This window comes from Equus caballus, chromosome 18 (assembly GCF_041296265.1).
Source record: "Equus caballus isolate H_3958 breed thoroughbred chromosome 18, TB-T2T, whole genome shotgun sequence".
NCBI lineage: Eukaryota > Metazoa > Chordata > Mammalia > Perissodactyla > Equidae > Equus > Equus caballus.
The window spans coordinates 52,634,409-52,659,411 of NC_091701.1; the positions used below are offsets into that span (position 1 = coordinate 52,634,409).

At 37.7% G+C, this 25,003-nt stretch overlaps 1 protein-coding gene across 20 annotated transcripts in view; it reads left to right on the top strand.

Moving 5' to 3' along the window:
• RAPGEF4 (Rap guanine nucleotide exchange factor 4) overlaps window positions 1-25,003 on the top strand; it is a 296,495-nt gene that overhangs the window by 171,122 nt on the left and 100,370 nt on the right. The window contains exon 1 of one of the 20 annotated variants that reach the window (XM_070242016.1): window positions 1,691-5,569. The exons of 18 other annotated variants lie outside the window; for them this stretch is intronic. In XM_070242016.1, the coding sequence (XP_070098117.1) occupies window positions 5,525-5,569 (45 nt within the window). In that variant the 5' untranslated portion in view covers window positions 1,691-5,524. Of the gene's footprint in view, window positions 1-1,690; window positions 5,570-25,003 lie in introns of those variants that run through there. One more of the 20 variants, XM_070242020.1, reaches the window with a different exon arrangement.

Genomic DNA, 25,003 nt, shown 5'->3' on the forward strand with positions numbered 1-25,003 from the left:
CTTTCATAGAAACAAGTGGGCTGGCAGTTAACCTGCTGGATTATTTGTTCTACTACTAAGTGTAATTGATAGGGACATCCTTTAACTTTTGGTGACACAGGATACTGGAACCCATAAAATAATTGATTAAAATATTAGAAAAATGACATGGAGCCAATAAAGCAAGTCGACTGTTTTGGTAGGGTTGTGATTGTTGGGGGCTGTTGGTTTATAAAGAAATTCTTCTCTGATCTATTTAATTTGTATTTTTTCCATCTTCTGTATATGCAGTATCTGACTGACCATGTTTAACGCAGAAGCTAAAAAATCACATTTACAAGAAAGCTTTAGAGTTGAATCTTACAGTTGCCCTTTGAAGAAATGAGATGGTCTATAATTTTTTGCTACTTATGTAGATTTTGTTACTTACTGTGCTCCATCCCTTTGAGAGGCAACTGCTATAGGGTTTTATAGTTTTACAAGTTTCTACTTTTCTTCCTCAGTGTTGAAAGAGCCAGAAAATAGACTCAGGAAGATATTACAAAATAATCCCATTTTCTGATTTACAAACATATGTTTCTAAAAGGATCATTTGGGGTCCCCATTTTTTAGGCAGTTACAGTATTGAGAATATGTTGTATTGATAGTGTGATTAGCATGCTTCTTGGTGAATATGGAAGACTACTTTCCCATTATAAAATGCCATCAATTCAGAGCTCAAAGATTTCCCAAACACTAGAAGAACTGATCCTGGTGATTAATAACAAGCGAACTTGTGGGTCTTATAAAACTATTTGGTAGAGCTCATTTTAAGAAGATTACATAAAATAGGAGTTTCTCAAACTTTTAAAAATCATGAGTCACTTATATAAAGAATAATCTTTAGAAATTATTATAAAGGCAAAAGGCTTGAAATGGCAAGTGGTGAAGAAATAATTTACACAGTTCATGAAATTCTCTTTAAGGAGAAGGCAACAGAATAATAGTAAGCAAGTAACTATTAGGATCAAAGGTTAGGAATTTTAGGACGTTTTAGGGAATATAATAACTTATCTCTACTGTTGCTCTTTTTCAAAGTTAGAGAAAACAACTTAGAATATTTTCCACCAGTTAAATGATGACGTCTTATTTTACCGTTATGGATTGACTATGATTCTAGGTCAGAGGAAGAAAAAAGAAATTGTGTATCCTGACACAAACTTAAAATATAAGAAACTCAACCCCATGAAACCGTGTAAAACCTTTCAACTCTAGCTTTTAGAACACCTACTGAATTCAAACCAGCAGTTTTCTGTGGCGCAGTTTTTAAAATCTTGCTTTAAAACATGACTGATATGCATCGGGAACTTATCAAGACATCTTGGCCAGAGTTCACAGGTTTCCCCGGCAGCCAGTTCCTCTGTTCTAGGGAGAGAAATGGTGTAACTAGCGCTGTCCCTACCCTCAAACAACGTATGGAACTGGTGAGGGTGCCAAGCTCTGTGCAGGAGAGCAAACCAACAAAACGCTAAAGACAGAAAATCTGGGGCCTACTCATTTTGATTTTGAAGGACAAATTGTTTATCGCCCAAGGGAAGATTAGATTTCGCAGTGTTGCTTGCCCCATCGGTGCGCTGTGTGGTGTGTAAACACTCGTTTCTTTTGCTGGCCTATTAGAAGGTTGAGCTCCATGAGCCAAGGCTTACTCTGCCCCACCTCCTGGAAAACACCAGGGACTTTGTATCGTAGCTGCCAAGGACGACTTCAGCTCTCAGGACTCTCAAGAAATGTTTGTTTTTGTGTTTGTGAGTTACGCATTTTATGGGGTCGAAGACCCTTGTTGAATTTCTTTCTGCTTTGTATTCCATCTGTTCCTCTACTCTGTTATAAAAGCTGACTGTGCCGTCTCTCTCTAGCTTCTGCAGTGGTATATTGATTGAATTTTTAAGATGATGTGTAGTTGTCCTTCATCTAAACAGTAAATAATAAATGCAGGTAAGAGTCTAAAAAGTTGATCCATCTGTTGGCAATAAGGCCACGAGTTTGTTGCCTCTGAATGTTCTCAGCAGTGTTCACAGGACCTGCTTGCCATGAGTTTGCTTGGTGAAAGGGCACATATTGGGGTGTATTTGGGTGGCGGTTCATTAATATATGTTAGAATTATTTTTATAATAACTATGAATTACATTTGCTGATGGTTTCAGTGTTCTGATTTTGGTTTCTCTATATTTTAAAATTTTCTTTTACGGAGTTGAACTTTTTAATGTTGCTGCCGTGCTGATGGTTTTCTAGGCTTGCCACTGAGTTGTACCATCTAACCCTGCTTTGAATTTGTTCTCTCAATCTCTCCTGTAATCAGAATTTGACTTGGGCAAGATATCACAGAGAACCTGGGTAGTGTTAAATGGCTAAAAATAATAATAATGAAAGAAACCAGATTCCACAATCTCTCCAGCCAACAGCTTCTCCTTGGTCTCACTTTAAAAAAATGGCACAGCCTTGAGGTGAGGGTGCTCCTTATCCGCTCTGCTGCTGAGAATTAGTTCCTCAATCAGCAGGGGCAAGGAACATAAAGTCATGTTGATAATAAGGTACCGTACTATACTCTAATGCTGGTTCCAAAGCTGTATTGCTGTCTTCAGAAATATTTTTTCCTCTGCTGCAGGCAGTTCTGTTCATCACCAGCAACTCTGGGCTGCTAGCACGTTATCTCAACTGACTATGAGGCTAAAATATACAGTGTCATCTATGGGTCATGTCCAGTCACGTGCCACATAATGACATTTCAGTCAAACACAGATTGCATAGATACTGGTGGAGCCATAGGATGAGTACCATATAGCCTAGGTGTGTAGGAGGCTGTACCATCTAGGTTTGTGTAAGTACACTCTATGATGTTCACACAACGATGGAATCGCCTAACGACGTATTTTCTAGAATGTATCCCCGTTGTTAAGCAATGCATGACTGTATTTGAATTTTTATTGTTCTTGTTTTGAGAAATTGAAACCAAATTATTTGCAAAATATGTCTTATGTTTAGGAGAGAAAATTGTGGTGTTCTCAGATTGGGTAAATTAATCTAGTGATTACATGTCATTTAGAATTTGGGTTCTTTTCTAATAAGAATTCTGTGTCAGACAGGCTTCCCTGAGTCCATAGGTAGTAAAACATTCTGTAGTCATTCTCTTTGTCTATAGGTACAATTACATTGAATATGGATAGATAGATAGATGCCCATATACACACACATACACATACATACATATATAGACGCAAACATATGCCTGGATAGATAAATATATATTTAACTGTTTTCATTCTTTAAAATTTCCAGAAAAGGAAATTGTAAAACCACCTTTAGTAATATGTGTTCAGAATTCTCATTGCCAGTTTTTATAAATGTTTAAATTCTCTTCACTCAACTTAGTTTTTTTTTTCTATTTTCCTTCAGTCAAAGAATGATTCAGAAATACCCATAGAGTATGCCATCTATTTGCTTGAAAACCTTTAATTTAATGCATATATATTGATTGATCTCAGGCCTCATGTGGGGCTACGAAAATAAAAAAAGCATGGTTGCTTCAGGGAGATGTGGTCCCAGGATGGAGGCAGACATGTGAACACGTATGTACCATGAAGTATCCTGGGCACAAGTGATCAGGAGAGCGTAGTGTGAGGACATGGGCTTAGGAGCTCGTCAGACTTGAGTTAAGGGCCAGCTCTGCCACTTACTAACCATGTGAAGATGGACAATTGGTTAGCCTGCTTAGTCCTCTGTTTCTTTATCTGCAGAGTGGGAATGATGGTCGTGTCTTACCCCAGGGGGCTTCCAGGAGGATTAATGAGATGGCGCCTGCCAGGTAGTTCCCCGTGCTGGCACCCAGTACGCACTATCAGGAGACTGTGAGGGCACGGTGCAGTTCTCCTTGGGGAGAAGTGGGGTCTCAGGGCAGGCCTCAGAGGAGGAAGTGCCTGCGTGCACTCTTGATGGAAAGGACTGTCACCCAGGTGGAAGGGAAAGGAGATTCCAGGCCGGGAGCACTGCATGCACGAAGCAACAGAGCACCAGAGCCTTCTCTTTTGAGGCTAATTTCACCAGATCTAAAATAAAAAACTTTTATTTTCAGCATTCCACTATCTGGGATTCCTTTCAGAGTTATCAAAATCTAGCTTCCAAGCTTCAGGCATTTCAGGGTCCCAACAAAACACCATTTTTTATTTTCCCTAAAGCCTGATCTATTTTGAATGTTGATGAGGAATTAGCTTGAGTTTCTCCCTATTTGTGCCTCCCAATATTGTGCTTTCTTTTTAAAAATGACAGATCTAGATTGCTGATGCCTTTGAACCAATCGTTCTCTCTGATCTCCAGCTCCTTTTCTGCTGTCATTGCCCAGCCAGTGCTCCCTCATCTCTGTTCTTCTCCTTTGTTTTTTTTTTTCCCTCTTCTCTTAAATGAATCACTCTGCAAAACTTTCTATCGAATTTTGACCTTTTTCCTTTTCCGTTTGTCAAGGTCATTTTAAATTTTCTTCCAGTCCTGAGTGGCAGCCACCCTCACCCAATTAAGCGTCAGTGTCAAATTTAGTAGGAATGCTTTTGATTCCATATTCAAGATATTAATAAACATGTTAAATCTAGTAGCATTCAGCAGAGGCCCTAACCTTGTGGGATTTCATTTGTTTGTGCTAATATTTGCATACATGATAAATTGACGCCATCTGGACATGAAAAGGAAACTTAGGAAAACATACCATGAAAGTACTGGGTAAAACAGTGCTAAGTCATTAAATTCACTTCTGTCATGCTTTCACTTACTTGTAATTTGAAAGAAAAGGAAGATGATCGTTTTCTTTTCTTTCTCAGAAGACATTAGTATGACTGAATTCAATACTCATTCATTGTTATAGTCAATGTCCCCAGAAGTGCGTCAGTTTCTCCCTGACGCTTAATAGCCAGTGACACTGAACAAGTCGCTTAGCTCCACAAGCTTCAGTTTCCTCCTCCATAAAATGGTGATCCCTGACGTACTACAACTAAAGGATTGTTGGGAGATCAAATAAGATAAAGCATGTGGAAAATTCCAAAACTTGATACTGCTTTCAAATTTAAATATTATATTAAGCTTCCCTGGAGCTTAATTCTAAATAAGATCACCCTCTTGTCTGTAGCCTCCTCAGCTACAGGACATTTTTCTGGCCTAGGGGGATCCCTGAGGTTGGCCCCTGGGTTCTGGTTTATGTGGAGATTGGGTCTGGGAAGCCTTATAGAGGTCCTCTTGCATCCTGTTAGGACTCAGTCCAGTTCTCAGTTCTGGGAAGACCTCAGGATGCCAAAAGGAAAGTCATTCATCTTCATGTCCATGTAATTTGGCTCAGCCAGGAGAATGAAAAATTCCCCAGTCACACCAAGTGCTCACTCGGTGCTGTAATTTGATAGCTTGATCCCAAACAAAGTGAGGAAACCACACCCAAAGTTAACTGCAAAGATGGACCAGGAAGTAAGAGTAGGACCATGAAGATAAGCTGGACAAGGCGCCTGGCTTGTTTGGGACCCAGAAGAGAATCATGGATGTTATCACAGCCGTCCACCCTGGATCTTCTACTTTTAGGGTATGTGAGATTTTTTAGCATTATGTTTACCCAATTCTCCTCTTAAAAGTGTCAAAGCATTGCAGTGTACAGCTGCCTAGTAAAGGAATTTGTAATATAAATGCAAAAATGGTTCTGTCATTCAACAAGATATACTTTTAAGTGACTGAAATAGATAATGATCTCTCCCGCCCTGTCCCCCACTTCTCCAATTTTTTATTTTGTGTGTGTTTTCTTCTTTTTTCTCTTTGCTATCTGGTGCATTCAGAAAAACACTTGGGCTCCCTCTGGTGGCCATTCCGGTGTTTCTGCGTGTCTGATGTTAAAGCTGAAATTTTAGTTACATGGCACAAAACGTTTGGATGAAAGTGAAATATTAATAGTAAATGTTATTTTATTTGTAATATGCCTGTACTTGGGGACATCCAAATTAGCCAAACTAGCCAACTCATGCATTCACATGTCTTCCAATCTAATAATTCATTGATATTTGCCTTTCCTAAGTGACGGGGTATCTGATCTGCAAGTCCATAAAAAGATATTTAGTTCGAGTCCTCTAGGTCAAACAGACTTCCCCAGACACGAGTCTATTAATTAGTAAGTTTTTATAGAATGCTTCCTGTGTATTAAACCAGAGGTAGGCATTGTGGGAAACAATTTGTTACCATTTAAAAAATATCTGAACAAGCTTTTCTGTAACAGCTGCACTGTTATATTATCTCTTTTTCTCCTTTGGATCATATTCCCATTCTATATCCTCCATTGAATTTTATCCTATCGTAGTGACTTTTTTTCCAGGCCTGATTACTTTTTAATTGTGTCAATGTATTAGTCAACATATAGATTCAGCTACAGTAACAAAGACCCAAGTATAACAGTGTTTTCAAGAAAATAGAAGATGATTTTCCTTCATGTTAACTGTCCAAATGTGAGCTCTTGGGTTAATATGGAACTTCCATGTTGTAATTTATTTTTATGATTGAAATTCTCTTATTAATCACTTTCTTATATTTGCATATATCAAAAATAAATATATAAATTTAAATCTTAGTGTTTAAAAATTTCTTGTGAGTATAAGTATCTATTAAAATTCTTCTTCTAGAGTGAGTTATGACAGTGAGTTGTATACAGTTGTCAAAACAAAAATAAATATTTTATAGATTTTCACAAATGATTATTAAATATTAAAGTAAATTTTTATTGGAAGTGCATCATTGAGTGAGTTCGGTGCTTTTTAAAAATGAATTCGTTATCTAGATGCAACAAGAGTTTAAAATCAATTCTTTTCCTTTTTTTGGTTATTGTATATGTAAGTGCTGGGAAAGCTCATTCATATAGCTGAGCAGGTGGGAATGGAAATAATTTTAAATGGCAATGTCGCTAAATTCTTTGACTCCTATGCCGATAGGGTAGCATCTCACGGAGAGATAAAGAAGACGGTATAGTTGCAGTCGAGGTGGTGGGAAGTGTTGCATTCTGGATGGATTTTGAACATAGAGGTCATAGGATTTCCTGTGGATAACTATAGGATGAGAAAGAGTCTTTAGGGTTTTTACCTGACCATGTGGAAGGACGCAGTTACCAACAAATAAGGACGGAAGGCTGAGGATAAAGTGAGTTTGGAGACCTAGTTTGAAGGTCACTGTGCTAGTGAGTATCCAGGAATGAAGTGTGATTGGATTTTTGTACCTCTCCAGTCCATTGTTAATGATAATAAACAGTAGAGAGTAGTAATAGATTGGATGTTGGGTATTTATACTGAGTAGTGTGCACCTGAGGCATGAATAAAATTAGAATGTGTCTGAAAGAAATAAAAATGAGACAAGAATTAGCAAGAGTTTGATTAGATTTGTCTTCCCTCCTCCGTTTATTTTGTAGATTTTAAGAGAATTTATGTTTGTGAGTAAACTCTGTATATAACTGCAAGTATCACCTTTTGAATTAATAAAAACTTGATTTATAGAATATTTCAAGCACAAATAGTAAATGAATCAAACTAACAAAGTGCTGCTTAATAGACATCCTCAGGGACCTAATTTAATGAATAGGTAGAGGGATATTATTTGTAACTTAGCCCACAAATTATTTTTGTATGAATCAGTGATTTTAAATGGCTATGGCCTGCATGAAACAATTTGTTTTCTTAATTAGTTTAATCATTCTCTTTATAGTTTCCTATACTACTAAATGGATTAACAAACCCCTTATTCTTAAATAAATTAATTTTCACATCCTAGCTACAAATTTCCAATTAATAAAGTTTGAAGAAGTAAAGGAAGAAAAATGATCATATTTTGTTTAATTCTTTTTAAATCAACTAACATTAAGTGCCTACTGTGTGTCATGCAGGCAGTTGGCTCTGGAGATACAAAGTTCAATCAAACTAATTAGAGCAAACAGCCTAATAGCCTAAACAGCCTAGGAGAGAGCTGGGTAAACAGATAATTGTATCAGAGTGTGAAACTGAGAGAGATAGGAGTTAAATGCCAAAATACCTCACACATTACAAGAGCAACGGCATTTGAACCCAAAGGATTTCTGAGAAAGGAATGTTTCATTATTCACACCCCCCTAAACATTGTCCCTCTTCTCAAGAATGCAGAGTCACGAAGTTACTGTGTAACTCAGGACTATGTAAGTTACAGGCGGCAGAAACCCACATCAAACCACCATAGAAGAAAACGGGAGAGGAAGTTGAGAACTCACATCCCCAGTCCACAGGAAGAGCCAGTGTGGAGCTGGCCTTCAGCTAATAGAAGCCAAGGGCTCTACTTCTCCCCAAGCCTGGAAACATGGCGGCCAACAGTCCCTGGTTCTTCCCCAGCAGCTACAGCTAGAAAACCCGTGGGAAGGACACTGACTGATCTAGCGTGTGTCATGAGGCCCTTCCACCCCAACTCTGGCCAGTGTGGGTGAGATACCACTGTGGGCTCAGCTCTGAAGATGGGGAGAAAGTCTGTGCCCAGGAGAAGAGGGAACAGGAAATACCAGCTGTTTACAACTCCTCTGCCGTGAGGTGCTTTCAGCTGACTGCTAAAAAAATCAGTCCCTGTACTCTTGTTGTACTCAGATAACATCATAACGCAATCAATACCTCATTTGGGGTTAGCCTTCATCCCTTGTTTATGAAGAAATAGGACAGAAGCACTTATGAGAATAATGTTGACATCACATTTTGCAATAGCTTTGATTGCTGTAAGCATTGTGCTTTAGAAATTCCATGCGTTCCATTCAGTCAGAATCATAATTTCTTTTTCACTGTCTTCTTAACATGTATGATGTGGAAATTAACAGGATTTTATCTTGTTAAGTCTTTTGAGCTACTTCGATGTGGGTTCTGAACCAGTAGATGACATAAACAATCCTATTTGTCCTAGAATATTACAGGAATTCTTTTTTAAAAGTCTATTTGATTCTAAGTCTTTAAACTCTATGAGCCAAATTTACATTCAGATGAGTCATTGAAGTTTATATTGTGTGCCCAAAAGGAAATGTTTATGCCAAGAGTCTAAAACAAAGTCTAGCAAGACAGTAGATTTTTTTAAATATTGGTTATCTTTTACTGATCATAAATGTAATGGTGCTTATGTTGAATATTTGGAAACATAAAAGTATTTTTAAAAATCTCCCATGAATGCCACCACCCAGGGCTCTATGTATTTCTATATTTAACATATAAAAACAAATATACATATAGAAACAAAATTTAGTTCACACTATATATATAGTTTCATAGCCTACTTTTTTCAGTTGTTTTTTTTAAAGGGCTTTTTAAAATTATTTAATGTTATCTCAACCATATTGGAGAATGAATTTCCTCTGTGATAATTCTTTTTCAAACAGCCGCCTCTATCTTGTCAGAGTTCGGTTCGCACCATCCCCTCCCCAGCTCTGTAATTATTTTTGGTTGCGTTGCTGTTCTTCCTTCATTTCTGATGTTCTGTTTCCTCCTGCTATCACTTCCCTCCTGTCTGAAGAACTTCCTTTAGACATTCTTGTAGAACAGGACTCCTGGCTATAAATTCTCCTAAATTTTCCTTCATCTGAGATGTCCTTATTTTACCTTCATTCCTAAAGGATATTTTCACTGGATAGAGAATTACGGGTTGACAGTTTTTATCTTTCAGCATTTTTTCATGGACCAATATTGATACTTCGTCATTGGCTACAGTCCATTGTTTACCCAGATTTCCTTTGTGTTCATGCAGTCTCCTTTTCCTGTTCTGGGATCCTACCTGGCACACCGCTTTACATTTAGCCGGCATGTCTCCTTGGGCTCCTTTTGGCTGTTCTGGTTTCGCAGACTTTCCTTGTTGTTGATGACTTTGACAGATTTGAGGGATACTGGTCAGGTATTTTGGAGAATGTCCCTCAATTGGGATTTTTCTGATTTTTTTTCAAGGTTAGACTCTGATTATGGGTTTTTGGGGGAACGATCACAGAGGTAAAGTACCGTTTTCATCACCTCATGTTAAGAATACATACTATCAGTATGACTTATCCTTGTTGATGTTGACCCTCACTACCTGGTTAAGGTAGTACTGGCCAAGTTTCTCCGCTGTGAAGTCACTCTCCTGCATCCCCCTTTCCATTCTGGACTCTTTGGGAGGAAGTCACTACGCACTGCCCACGCTTCCGTAGGGAGTTATGCCCCACCTCTTGATAACAAACATCTATCTACAGAAATTATTTGGGATTCTTCTGCATGGGAGATTTGCCTCTTCTCCTACATTTGTTTATTTATTTATTCAGTCAATTATTTTTATCAGTATGAACTCATGGGTATTCATTTTATACCTTGGGTTATAATCCAGTGCTACTGTATTTATTTTCTTGCTCAAATTCTTCCAGCTTTGGACATTCGGCGCTCTTTCAGTTGACTCCTGTGTTTCTTTGACATACTCCCATCATTGTATTTTGTTTTGTGTTTCTGGACACTTCCTTACTTTCTGACCCAACTAGATGCTTGTATATTCCCTGCCCCCGTCTTAGCAACCACCATTTTGCCAAGGATCCTTGGCTCCTTTTATTGAAGAATGATACTAGAAACCAAGATCTAGACGGTAGGTGTGTTTGTTGGTACTGGGACGTCATTGCTTCTAAGCCCTTTTAGCTGAGAGAGCAAGAAAATATATGTGGGTGTACTACTCCATGCATATATACATGTCTATAAATATAGATACAGTATCTGTATCTATATTTAGCAAAGTCTGAGTTCATACTGATTTTTCTAACTTATCTATTACCACATGGATTGTTCTAGCTTTTTCTCCTTGCTTGTCTGTAACTTCCCCCTCCAACAGTGAGAAATTTGACTCACACCATCTGCCATCTATTTATTTAAGTGTCTAATTCAAGTATATATGTATAGTGGTTTAAGACCGATTGCCTGTACCTCCATGTGAAACAAGCTTTATCAAGATAACATAGAATACAGTGTTCTGTACAAGTGTTTTTGCCTTTAGTCTTACATACTCCACTCATTTCCAAAATTATTTGTCAGCATCTTCCCCACCTCCCTTGCCCCACTCCCTTCAGTGAGGTTATTTCATAAATTTGTATTATATCAAATTCTTTTGTCACAGTCTGCGTTCCATCCTGAGATCTCTAACCTCCTGAGGGATTTTTTTTAATCTGCATCTTTTGTTTCACTCCTTGTGCTGTAAAGTGTCTATGGATTTTGACAGAGGCGGTGTCACATATCTGCCTTTGCAGTTTCACTGCCCTAAAAAATTTTCTGTGCTTCACCTGTCGATCCCTCCTCCATATCCAAAGCCTTGGCAACCGCTAATTTGTTTATTCTCTCTATAAGTTCACCTTTTTCAGAATGTCATGTACATGGCATGATACAGTATGTAACCTTTTCAGACTGGCCTCTTTCGCTTAGCAATATATGTTTAAGGTTCAGTGTTCTTGCATGGCTTGATAGTTTATTCCTTTTATCGCTGAATAATATTCCATTGTATAGATGAACCCAGTTTGTTTATTCATTCTCCTATTGAAGGACATCTTGGTTGCTTACATTTCTTGGCAATTATAAATAAAACTGTTATAAACATTCATGGATAGATTTTCCTGTGGACATAAGTTTTCAAATCAGTGGGGCAAATACTTGGGAATACAGTTGCTGGATTGTATGGTAAGACTATGTTTAGCTTTGTAAGAAACTGCCAAGCTTTCCTCCAAAGTAGCCATACATGCATTTTGCATCCCTGCCTGCAAGGAATGTTACTTTGTTTTGCATCTTCACCAGCAGTTGGTATTGTCCGTTTTTTGGATTTTAGCTATTTTAATGTAGTGGTACCTCATTCTTGTTTTGATTTTCATTACCCAACTGACAAATGATGTTGAACATCTTTCCATATGCTATTTGCCATCTGTATATCTTCTTTGTGGAAGCATCTGTTAAGATCTTTTGCCCACTTTTTAATTGGGTTGTTTTCTTATTGTTTTAAGGCATCTTTGTATATTTTGGATACAAATCCTTTATCAGATGTGTGTTTTGTAAATATTTTCTGCTGGTCTGTCGCTTGTATTTCATCTTCTTAACACTGTCCTTCCCAGAATAGAAGTTTTTAATTTCAGTGAAGATCAATATTAATCTTTTCTTTCATGGATCATGCTTTTTGTATTGTACCTAAGAACTCATCACCAAACTAAAGATCATTTAGATTTTCTCCTATGTTTTCTTCTAGAAGTTTTATAATTTTGCTTTTACATTTAGGTCTGTGATCCATTTTGAGGGGTTTTATTGTTGTTTCTGTGAGAGGATATGATCTATGCTTAGGTTTGTTTTTAGCATATGAGCATCCAAGTTTTTGGCATGTGAGCATCTAAGTTTTCCAGCTCCATTTGTTGAAAAGACATTATATTTGTTCCATTGAATTGCCTTTGCTCCTTTGTAAAAGATCAGTTGACTGTATTTATATGGGTCTATTTCTGGGCTCCCTGTTCTGTTCCATTCATCCTTGTGTTTATTCTTCCACCAATAATCCACTGTCTTAATTACTATGGTTTCAAAGTAAGTCTTAAAATTGAGTAGTGTGTCTCCTCCAACTTTGTTCTTCTGTATTGTATTGACTATTCTAAGTCCCTCATCTGCCTCCTGGAAGGAGCCCCATTTGTGTAAAAAGAATGAAACTTTCAGTTCTCAAAAATTTTTTTAGGTTTGAGGGGTAGGACAGTAACATAGGAAGAGTTCAGTCTTTATTTGGAAAAGAGATTTACCTGAAAATGCAGCCCACCATTTCTTTCATTTTCAGCTGCACAAAGCAGGGATGTGTGGCATTGCCAATGCCAGGGACGGGTAGAGACAAGCAAACAAGTAAGCAGTGAGTCCTCTCTTAATGTCGTGGGCGGGTGCCCAGAGCCGGCCTCCATCACCACCACATCAAGTCGTGACTACCTTCCCACACTTAGGCTGTTTCTGTTTCGTGGCTGTAAAACCCAACCCTTCCACAATCTGGAGCCTCCTGAAACGGAAGCAGATGGGAAGGAGATACTCGGTGATTTCTCTGAAAACAGCCTGTTAATCACCAAGTCTTGTGATTAACCCCAGTCTGCCTGAAACCTTAATCAAAGGACTGTGGTAGCTTAGTTATCTGCAGCCAAACATTTCTCCTTTCTCAAAGAGATGTGAAAAATCTGTCCTCAGGGTGAGCTATAATCCCCATCTTACTTCAAAAAATTTATGTCCACAGTTTAAGTTTCTAGTCAATAAAAGAGCACAATAACATTTGATTCCTTCTCATTGTACTTCCAGATGTTTCAGGTATCTCTAAAGCCTTTCAAATTACTTTGAATAAAAAAACTGCGACCCTGAGGCAGAAATGCCAAGTTTCTAAAGTATGCTTAAGCCTCCTTTGGCTTATTATTTCTCCGGTAATAGTAAGGCTTTAAAATATGGGTTTTTCTTCTTATGTACACTCAAGAAAATTAGAAAAATACAGAAAGGGGAAGGAAGAAAAATATGAGTGTAATCAAATTTTTAAAATTTTATATATCACACTACTTATTTCTTTGGCCCTTTTAGGTACACAGTTGGCATATCGAATTGAAACCATCATCTGCACTAGTGCAACTTGATGATTGAAAAAAAAGAAGACTGTATTTAGGGAACCTGGTTTATGAGCCAGATGTGAAATGAAGTTGGTGTCTTGATGTAGTATGCTACTTTTCTGCTTTGTGTTCCTATTTTATATAATATGCCTTTCAGGACTTTGATCAGTTTTGCTTTGATGAGCTTTGTAAAGGCTCAAAAGGTTTCTTGAAAACATTAATAGGTTTTGCTATTCCAGGAATTTGCATAACATAGATCTAATATAGTGCTGCTCTTAGGTTCCTGAGTCCTTAAAGGTTAGCAAAATCGTTTCTGTGTTCTTCTGTATTGGTACTAAAATTGTGTTTATTATAGCTTTAGCCTACTGGATTGTTTGAGACAAAAAAAAAATCTTTTAAAATTTCCAGTCAATACAGACAAATACACCCACATGAGGAGACAGTACAAAAATCAATTTGGTGCGTGATTTTCAATTCAAAGTGTAGGACAAAGCACTTTTTTTCCCCGGTAATTATTTTACCTTTCCCAACTGGGAGTTACTATGCTATTAAATTAAGGGCCTAGGGCATTTTGCAAAGCATGCATTTAAAAGCTAGGATAATCTATTTGTATTTTCCTGTTGGAAATTTTTGTCTTAATTGATTAATTTGTTCCACGTTAATATTTATTAGTTGTAATGCAAAAGCCAATGGGTATATTCAAGAGGCCAAAGATAGATCATTTTTTTCCAAGAGTTTATCCAGAAAAAAATATCCCATCCAAAGTTGTCTTCAACGCAAGCCTCATAATTTGTCAATATGTGTAGGAACCTGAGTCTGTGACCTGCTTCTATTCTGCTTCTGGGAATAGACCCAGAGAAGATAACCCTAAATATGGACAGGTAAGGGGAATTTTTTTGCCTAAATTCAAAACATATTTATACTAGCAAATTATTAAAAGCAACTTAAAGGTGCAATGACAGGAGAACCATTACATTATGCTATATACAGTTAATGAAATTTTTACATGATCGTTATAAAGAATTCGTAGTAATATGTGAAATTGTTTATGATTTAGTGTTATGTAAAAAGAGGGGATACAAAATTATCTAGAGTATAATCACACTTCAGGTAAAAATTAAAAGAAACCCACACTTAGACAAAAGGGATTAATATTAATATTCCAAAATACTAATCATAGCCATCTTTGAGTAGTGGTTTGTATGATTAAAAATTTTTATACTTTTCAGTAAGCATGCATTATTTTGTAATGAGAAAGGTAAAAACCAATAACTAAATATATGTCCTTACTACAACTAATAATCTGTCCTATGTCTTCCTGGTTTTGCTGAATCTGTGGTGTCTTCATATGTAGCATCTTCTAAGCCAGCCCTGGTGGTCTAGTGGTTAAGATTCAGCACTCTTACCTCTATGGCCCAGGTTGCTTTCCTAGTCAGGGAACCACACCACCCGTCTGTTGGATGTCACACTATGGTGGCTCTGTGTTGCTGTGATGCTGAAAGCTGTGCCGTTGGTATTTGAAATATCAGCGGGGTCACCCATGGTGGACAGGTTTCAGCAGAGCTTCCAGACTAAGACAGACTAGGAAGAAGCATGTGGCCACCCACTTCCAAAAAAAATTGGCCATGAAAACCACAGGAACAGCAGCAGAGCATTGTCAGATACAGCGCCAGAAGATGAGAGGATGGCCCAAAAGACCAGGCAGAGTTCAGTTCTGCTGTACTCAGAGTTATTTGGAGTCAGAATTAGCTCGACAGCATTAACAACAACAAAGCACCTTCCTGTGCTTTCTCCCACCTTTTTCAACTCCAACTCTATGCCAACAGCCAGACTAAGGGACTCAGGATACTTTAAACTCCCTTCTGTGATTTTGGCTCCAGCCTACAATGCCGTTCTGCTTCCTCTCTACCCATTAAATCCTGTTCTTCCGAAAGACCTGGTTCAAATCCTACCTCCTCTGGGAAGGCTTCCTTGAGCCGCCTTGGACAACTGTTGCCCTCCCCATCTTCTTCTGTCTCTAAAATACTTGTGGTCTGTATCCAGGGTTCAGCTGGATGTGATTTTCATCCGTTTGTGCCGGTCCACAACAGCACGGGCATCCCCTGACCCTATGAAGTCTACCCGCTCGTTCATCAGGGCTGACAGGGCAGGTGACGTGGGTAATGACTGCCTAGGAAGGTGGATGCATTTTCTGACTGTTCATTACCTTAACTTAAAAAATCAGTTGTATGTTTTTCACAACATGTAACATTAAACGTGTGTCACTTATTTTGAATTTAACATGGCCTAAAATTACTGTGAGAATTTCTGAGACTTTTGATGGATTCAATTTAGACCTTCAGAAACCTATATTTGGCTATTGATAACCACTTGTCACTCTCTCAAGAGTCAAATCATTGGGCTGCTTAAGTGTTATAGCTGAGAAGAATGTGATCATATTGTATTTACAATGGAATATATGAATAAATAAAACATACTGATATTTTAGTAATACTTACTCTGATTTGTAGAAAAAGGTATGCTTTGCCAGGTATAGCTAGTGTTTAAATCAAATAGCTGTAAAACATTTAATTATATTCTAACTTAAACACTCTTTTTGTTTTAATTTTTCATTTGTTTATATATCTTTGAGGGAGTTTTTGGTGATTTAAGCAGATACTTGATATTTGCAATCAATATTGTAAAGTTTTCCAGAATCACTAAATGAATATGTCTAAAAATGCTAGGTAGTCAGTTAGGCTCACTCTCACCGTGTTCTACTCCTGAAGGCCACCCTGTGGGGGTCGATGGTGGTGACATTTGTGCTGGGTGCTTTTGATGTATACACACATATGTGCAATCTCTTTTCTCATTTGAGTCACCTTCAAAGGAAAATTTAGGGTTACTAATTGCTGCCCGTTGGGCTGTATGTCAGGATCACATATGACTTGGTGCAACTCAAATGTTAAGTTTCAAAATCTCAAGGTCTCCTTTACTTTTTTCTATGTGTAATGGAGGGTTAGTAAATATTTTCTTAATTTTTTTCTAAAACGTGAAGATTAAGTTAATTGCCTGTTCTAAAACAGGTTTTTTCTTTTAACTTTTTGTTGAAGCTTAGCATCTACGTTTAAGAAAGTGCACGTCATTTAGGCCAGTACATTTTCGCAGACACACCTATGTAAACAGCACTCAAATCAAGAAATGGAACATGACCACCATCGCTTCTCGGCCTTTTGGCTAAGATCAAGTGCAGAACGTGACCACCACCCCAGAAGGAAACTCACGTTCTAGCCATCCTCCAACCAAGGGTATCTGTTTTTATACTTTAGATAGATGAAGTACCTGGTATATACCTTCTGTATCCAACTTCTCTCATTGAATACTATGTTTGTGAGATTTATCCACATCATTGTGTGCAGTTGTAAACTGTTTTTTCTCACTCTGTCATGGGAATATACCACATTCTATTGTCCATTCTGTTGTTGGTGGGCTATTGTGAGTAGCTATTCTCTGAACATTCTAGTATATGTCTTTCGGTGAATGTATGTACACATTTTATTGGGCTTCTACGTAGCAGTGGATTTCTGCGGTGTTAGGAATACATGTGTTTGTATTTGGGATCTGTGCATGGACTTCTGGAATTCTGTTAAGCCCTGAAATGATAAGCAGAATTTTGGGTGTATGAATGTGCATCTTGGAGGTTCCGTCACTCATATGAATTTCTCAAAAGTGTCCAAAAAACACTCAGAAATACTTATCAAAACAAGGACAACTCAAAACTGATATGATAGACAAGGAAAAAAATAAGAAGAAGTCAAGATGATGGACGGGGTGGTTGCACATGACTAGGACAATTTGTTTCAAGAACTTCCTTGATCTAAAGGAAATACAAAGGCATCAACTTTAAATTAATGTTTCTCTCTTCCAATCTTAAAACACCTATTGCAGATCTGAGTGAATCTGGAGAGAAAAGTTATTCCGAGGAAGGAAGAAGCAACAGTAAAATAGTCTACAAATTATTTGCCGACATCCAATTAACTTAGCCTCCATATCTAACCATAAGAGCCAAACTGAAATTTCAGAAATGAAAAGTGGAACAGTTCTTTCCATTCTTTTTCTACTGCTGCCAGATAAAAGCTCCTCAAAGATTCCTGCACATATTAATCAAATAAATATTTCATGACTAATCTCTGTGAACGAAGCACCTACAGGGATTCCGAGATAACAAGAACACAATATTTGATTTTTCAGGAGCTCGTGTTGTACGTGGAGAAATAGATAACGTAAGTAACTGTGGCATGAGCACTGAAATATTCGCTGTAATGGAGATTCAGGAAATGCAGAAGGGCCCAAAGGTCAACTCAAGACACAGTTGATGTCTGTGGGAAATGTATTTCATAGATTCCTTAAAATCAAAAAATTCAGGAATACCCTTATCTGATCACTAATCTCCCCAAATGATTCTTTAAATGGTTTCATCTAATGCATTGATTGAATCTTCAGAGCACCTAGGATGAGAAAAATCACATGTAGTGAGCTGATGTTGTTTTTAAAAATAGTTTCTATAGCTTCTCAGATTGTATCAGAGGGTGTGTCTCTAATTGGGCCTGTCTCATTATAAAACATTTTGTAACCCAAACCTAGCATTGTAACCCAGGCTGAGCATCATTTGCCACAATAACCCCCTTTGAATTCTAATCAATCATTTTAGCACAGTTCAGAGGATATTCTCAAATATCCATGGAATAACTTGATATTTACATGTTTTTATTCCAACCACAATTACATAACATGATAATATATTATATGTTGTTATATATAGTATGTTATTATAAGTGTGTTGTTATGTTATGTAATTTTAAGGATTAGTCTATACCCAAATGGCTTTGTAAGAGTTATTATTTGAAAATACTTCCAAATTTTTAATAGATAAGAATGTTGCGCGGCCGGCTCTGTGGCTGAGTGGTTAAGTTCACATGCTCCGCTGTGGCGACCCAGGGTTCGGATCCTGGGCGAGGACATGGCACTGCTCGTCAGGCCACGTTGAGGTGGCGTCCCACATCCCACAACTGGATAGACCTGCAACTAAGATATACAACTATGTGCGGGGGGCGGGGTGAGGGGCGTGTTGGAGAGATAAAGCAGGAAAAAAAAAAAGATTGGCAACAGTTGTTAGCTCAGTGCCAATCTTTAAAAAAAAAAACAAAGAATGTTGCTTGTCTTTCAGGATATGTAAGAGAGCTGTGATCTTGATTATGTATTATGTAAATATGCATATTTATATTTATAAATCTGTTCTCTACACCTAGATTTTAACAACCCAGGTTAGTAGCCATTTCTTATGGGTTTTTTTTTTTTTTTTTTGATGGGGAGGGAATGATGCAAACTTCGGGGTTTTTCAAAGTCCAGTTTTTAGAAGTCCAGTCCCACAATTAAAGCTCAAGCATGACCCAAACTCTGCTAGTCTTTGCAGAATCCAATTTTTTTGGTGAGGGTAGCAGGGAAGAGGCTGGGTTTTGGAGTGAGCAGTGGCAGAGTTTCTGAGATGCATCCTGAGTCTCAGTGATGGCCCATGGCAGAGGCCACAAGGCTTGGCTAAGGGAACCTGCAATGTGGTTGGGGCCTTGTTCCAGACTGTGTCATCCCTCAGCCTGTCTCAGTGGCTCTTCCATATTGTCTGAGTTTTTCATTATCCATTAATAAATTCCTGTTCTGCCTCAACCAGCTAGAATAAGCATACAGACTGAGGTACCCAGCGAATTCTCAAAATACTTAAGCTATTGATATTTAGATTCACATTGTAAACACTCCTTCATTTTCAAATACTAATTTCATAAATATTGAATGTGATTATTTTTCACCTTATTCCCTGAGGAGGGTAATGTAAGGGTTGTATTGTGTTACACCTATGCTTAGGAACCTTATTAAATGTTTATATAATGAATTTGGTTGAGGTGACTTATTTGTAATTTAGAAATTTTGAAGTATGTTATTGTGAATATTAAGTGTATTATTCAAATACTTCTAGAGGCCAAATACATTTTCTTTAATAAATTCTAAGGATTTAATTTTCCTGTGAGGTACTTGAGTATTCACAAAAAATAAAAATAAAAGTGGTTTGGAAATGACTCCTTTAAAAACTAGAAGACATATTGGGTTATTTGGTTAATATAAATGTTGTTAAGGGATGACCTTATGATTGTATCAACTAGACCCAATCTTTAGGAAGCACTCACATTTTAGTGAAGGATTATGAAATTATGGATCCAAAGAGTGTTCCTGGTAGGCATCCAGTTCTTCGATGCTCAAAGTGTGGCTCACAGACCAGTGGCATCAACCTCAATTGTCAGAAATGGAGAATCTCAGGTCACACCCCAGACCAATGGAATCAAAATCTGTGGTTTAATGAGAACTCCATGTGATTCATACAGATATTAAAATTTGAAAACCACTCATTTCATCAAATACAAAACCCAGTCCATTAAAAAAAAAAGGCAGGGGAAGAGAGGCATTACTCGGTAGTCCTCTCTATCAAGAAATTTCTACTCAGTTGCAAGTCATTGAAACCATTTTTCATGCCACAGTGGCAAAGGAAACAGCCAGTCCTTTTCTTCTCAACACTCCTTCATACACCTGAACACTTCAGTTACTAACTTGTCACAAACCCCTCTCTGAACACGTAAGTTACCCCTCACCACCTCTCGGGGAGAGTTTTCTCTTCACTCACCCACAAATGAAGTCTGCTAGAACGAATGACTCAATGAAGAAATTCTGCTGTTCATTCAGTAAATATTTGCTGAGTAGCTGCTGTGTGCCAAAAACTGAGGGATAAAACAGTGAGCGAAACTAGATCTTGCCTTCAGGGAGCTAACATTTCAGCAGAGAAGACAGAAAAGAAACAAATATATAAAATGTCAAGTGTGATAAATGCTATAGCAAAAGGGATAGAAAATGCCAGATTTGGGGCAGGGATACTGTATGCTATCGGATGGGCAGGGCAGGCCTCTCTGAGAAGGTGTGTTTGAGCAGAGACCTGAAGGAGGTGAGGGTGTGAGCCATGGATACTGGGAAGGGTGGGTCCAGACAGAAGGAAGACTGGGGAGTGGACTGAGCAGGGAGATGAAGAGTGGTGATGATGTCAGAGAGGTGAGAGGAGCCAGATGGATAGACTGGACCTTGTCTAGAGTTTGGTTTTGTGGGAGGAGAAGCCATTGGAGGTTTTTAGGCAGAGTAACATGATCTGACCATGTTGTTATGAGGTCATTCTGGCTCTGCGGTTGAGAATGGTGGGGATAGAAGCATGCAGACCTTCCAGGACACTATCACGATCCTAGACAAGATAAGATCATGGCCTGGACAAGGCTTGTGTGGCTGTTGAGTGCTTGAAATATAGCTAATGAGACTGAGGAACAGAATTTTTTTATTTTAATTAATTTAAATGTAAATGACTACATGGCTACTACATGACTACATAGCCAGTACGTGGCTAGTGGCTACCATATTGGACAGCACAGTTCTAGAAATCATAGATAATGTCATCATATCTTTTCTTTCCTCTGCAATATTAGTGCAGTGTTGGGCAGATAGACAGTGCTTAATAAGTAGATTAATGACAAGATTATTTCTCTGACCCCTTCTAGTCCTAAAATATCTATGATTCTATGCACCCAAGATTGTTCTGAGTCTTTTTTTGACGTGACCCTTGTAGTTTCTGATAACTTCCTTGCTGTCTTGTATGTCGAGATATTCCAGGCTCATCTTATACATTTCTTGCATCTGGAATCAGCCATTTCTCCCAAGAAGACTTGACTTCAAAACTCAAGATGTTTATTCTTTGGTCATTGTTTTAAAGCCTTACAAAGATTTCTTTACAGTGAGAATCTTGAGTTTCCAAGGACACAAGGATGATAGAAGTAGAATATCCCATAATTTCTCATTTGCTTTATCCTTCTTTATGCATGTAGACTGAGGTTAACAATGCTAAATGTCTGTCAATAAATGATTGTTTAATAAATTATGGCCTATCTCTGCAACGGCATACTGTGCAGCTACCCAAAAGTACATGTAGGGACAAAGAAAGGATGAGGTAGCTCTTTATGTTCTGATGTGAAAAGATCTCTAAGATATGTTAAGTGAAAGAAGTAAGATCAGACCAATATATATACCATTTGTGTGGGAGAGGAGTAGGGGACAGAGTATATATTTATGTTAGCTTGTATATGCCAATTAATTTAGCATCTTCAGCACAAGAGATTTTCTAAAATGTGTCATGTGAACGATTCTCTTGCCTTTGGATTGTACCCAGCAGGAACCCAACCCCCTGGCTTCAGGGAAAGTAGAGGTTCAACCATAGCGTTTCTATATTCTTTCTATTTTAAAGTATTAAATAAATGTTAACTTCCAGTATCCACCATGCCCAGAGTTAAATTTGAGATTATAAAAGGAAATGGCAGGGTGTTCTAGATCTTATATTAATAAACACCAATCCGTAAAAGTTTTAATAATTGAACTATGTCTCTAAACCTTACACTCACTTTGTTTCCCAGAAGTGTGCAGCACTCTGTTCCCAAAATTGGAATAAGCAGATAGGCAGGGCTGAATTCTGACTTTGTTGACAAAATTTCTTGTAATGGAAAAGAGGGTGAATGATGAGGCCAAGCGTAGATTTGTAAAAAGAGGAGGGAAAGAGGGTTTAATAATTCATCACAGAGTTTATATTTCCATGAAAATCACAGTTGTGAGGATAAACATGCCACAATGGACAGGGACCTCCATGGAATATTATGATTGATTATTTTGCATTTCTTAGCTCCTATTATTGAAATGAAAATTTAATATGTTGGTATTATCATTGTAAGAAAATCTGGGCCTGATCTGGCCAATTCATAAGGGAAAAAATGAACCACTTTGTGTAAGAACTCCAGGAGAACCATTTCAACTGTAAAAAATGGGTCCCTCTCCAAAAAATGAGCATTTCGTTTGTTGCCTCCCAATATCTGGCTTGGGAATGTGCAGTAGATGTGTAGACACACTCCTAGAAAACAAACACTCCAAAGATCCTATATATTAAAAGAAAGATTAGTATGTAATTGAGGCTCTCTCCTGCTACTGGAAGAAATCAGAAACAATCTTTCTTGTAGATTAGGGATTGACAGAATCATTCTAAAAACATGCCATCCTGCAGCATTGCATTAAGATACGTGGCAGAGAAACCATCTGGTAGCGAGAGTAGTCCTCCCAGACCAGTCCAGAGAAGCATCAGGGCAGCCCTTTTCTGTAGGTGCTTCTTTGTTCCAGTCTCATGGACTCACCAAGCAGCCTTCAGTACACTTAAGTCTCTTCTGAATTTATAAGTCTGATCAAATAGTCAGACTTCAGCCTGAGACTAAAGTACAGACTTCAGTTCCCACAATTTAAAAGCCACATTAAAAAAAATAGGAACATGTATTTATTTGGTTGCACTGAGGAGTCTCAGCTCAGTGAAATATACACATGAAATAATCCGTCTCACCAGTAACCACTCTTAACTGTGTTGAGTTGAATGCTTTCTTACCCACTGGTACTTAGCAACCATAAAAACACCTCAGTCTTAATCCATAAATTTTTTGTCACTTTGGGCCCTAAAAATATTATTTCAGTTATTAAGTATTAGTCACGTCCATTTTCTGATTAAGACTTTATGTTTTAGAGCAGTTTAAACTTCACAGCAAAATTGAGGGGAAAGCTCAGAGATTTCCTGTATGTCCCCTGCCCTCCACACGTGTGTATCCTCCCCTGTTATCAACATCCCTCACCAGAGCGGTACATTTGTTACAATGGATGAACCTACATTGACGCAGCATCATCACCCAGAGTCCATAGCTTACATGATGGTTCATTCTTGGTGTTGTACATTCTATGAGTTTGGACAAATGTATAATACATGTATCCGTCATTATGGCATCATACAGAGTATTTTCACTGCCCTAAAAATCTTCTATGCTTGCCTGTTCATCCCTCCCCTACAACCCCTAACAATCACTGATCTTTTTACTGTCTCCATGCTTTTGCCTTTTCCAGAATGTCATATAGTTGGAATCATACAGGATATAGCCTTTTCGGATGGCTTCTTTCACTTCTATGCATTTAAGGTTTCTCCATGTCTTTTCATAGCTTGATATCTCATTTCCTTTTAGTGCCGAATAATATTCCATTATCTGGATGTACCACAGTTTATTTATCCATTCATCTATTAAAGGACGTCTTGGTTGCTTCCAGTTTTGGCAATTATGAGTAAAGCTGCTATAAACATCCACGTGCAGGTTTTTGTGTGGACATAAGCTTTCAACTCTTTTGGGTAAATACCAAGGAGCACAATTACTAGAACATATGATAAGAGTATGTTTAGCTTTCTAAGAAACCACCAAACTGTCTTCCAAAGTGGCTGCACCATTTTTCATTCCCACCAGCAATGAATGAGAATTCCTGTTGCTCCACATTCTCATCAACATATGGTATTGTCACTGTTTTGGTTTTGGCCATTCTAATGGTGTGTAGTGGTATCTCGTTGTTTTAATTTGCATTTCCCTGATGATATATGATATGGAGCATCTTTTCATGTGCTTAGTTGCCATCTGTATATCTTCTTTGGTGAAGTGCCTATTAAGGTCTTTGACCCATTTTTTAATCATGTTGTTTCTTGTTGTTCAGTTTTAAAAATTCTTTGTATGTTTTGTATAACAGTCCTTTATTAGATATGTCTTTTGCAAATATTTTCTCCCAGTCTGTACCTTGTTTTATCATTGTCTTGACATTGTCTTTCATAGAGCAGAAGTTTTTAATTTTAATGAAATCCAGCTTATCAATTATTTTCTTGGTTGATCTTGCCATTGGTGTTGTATCTAAAAAGTCATCACCATACTCAAGGTCACCTCGGTTTTCTCCTATGTTATCTTCTAGGAAGTTTATAGTTTTGCATTCTACATTTAAGTCTGTGATCCATTTTGAGTTAATTTTTGTGAAGAGTGTAAGGTCTATGTCCAGATTCATTTTTTTGCACATGGATGTCCAGTTGTCCCAGCACCATTTGTTGAAGAAATTTTCTTTGCTCTCCATTGTATTGCCTTTACTCCTTTGTCAAAGATCGGTTGACTATATTTATGTGGGTCTATTTCTGGGTTCTCTATTCTGTTCCATTGATCTATTTGTCTCTTCTTCTGCCAATACCACGCTGTCTTGATTACTGTAGCTTTATAGTAAGTCTGGAAGTGGAGTAACGTCAGTCCTCCAACTTTGTTCTTCTCTTTCAATGTTGTATTGGATATGCTGGGTCTTTTGCAGCATATCAGTTCATTAATATCTGCAAAATAACTTCCTGGATTCATTTTTTAAACTTTTAGCTTTTGTTGGAGTTGAATTTCTTAAGAGACTTGTCTGCTG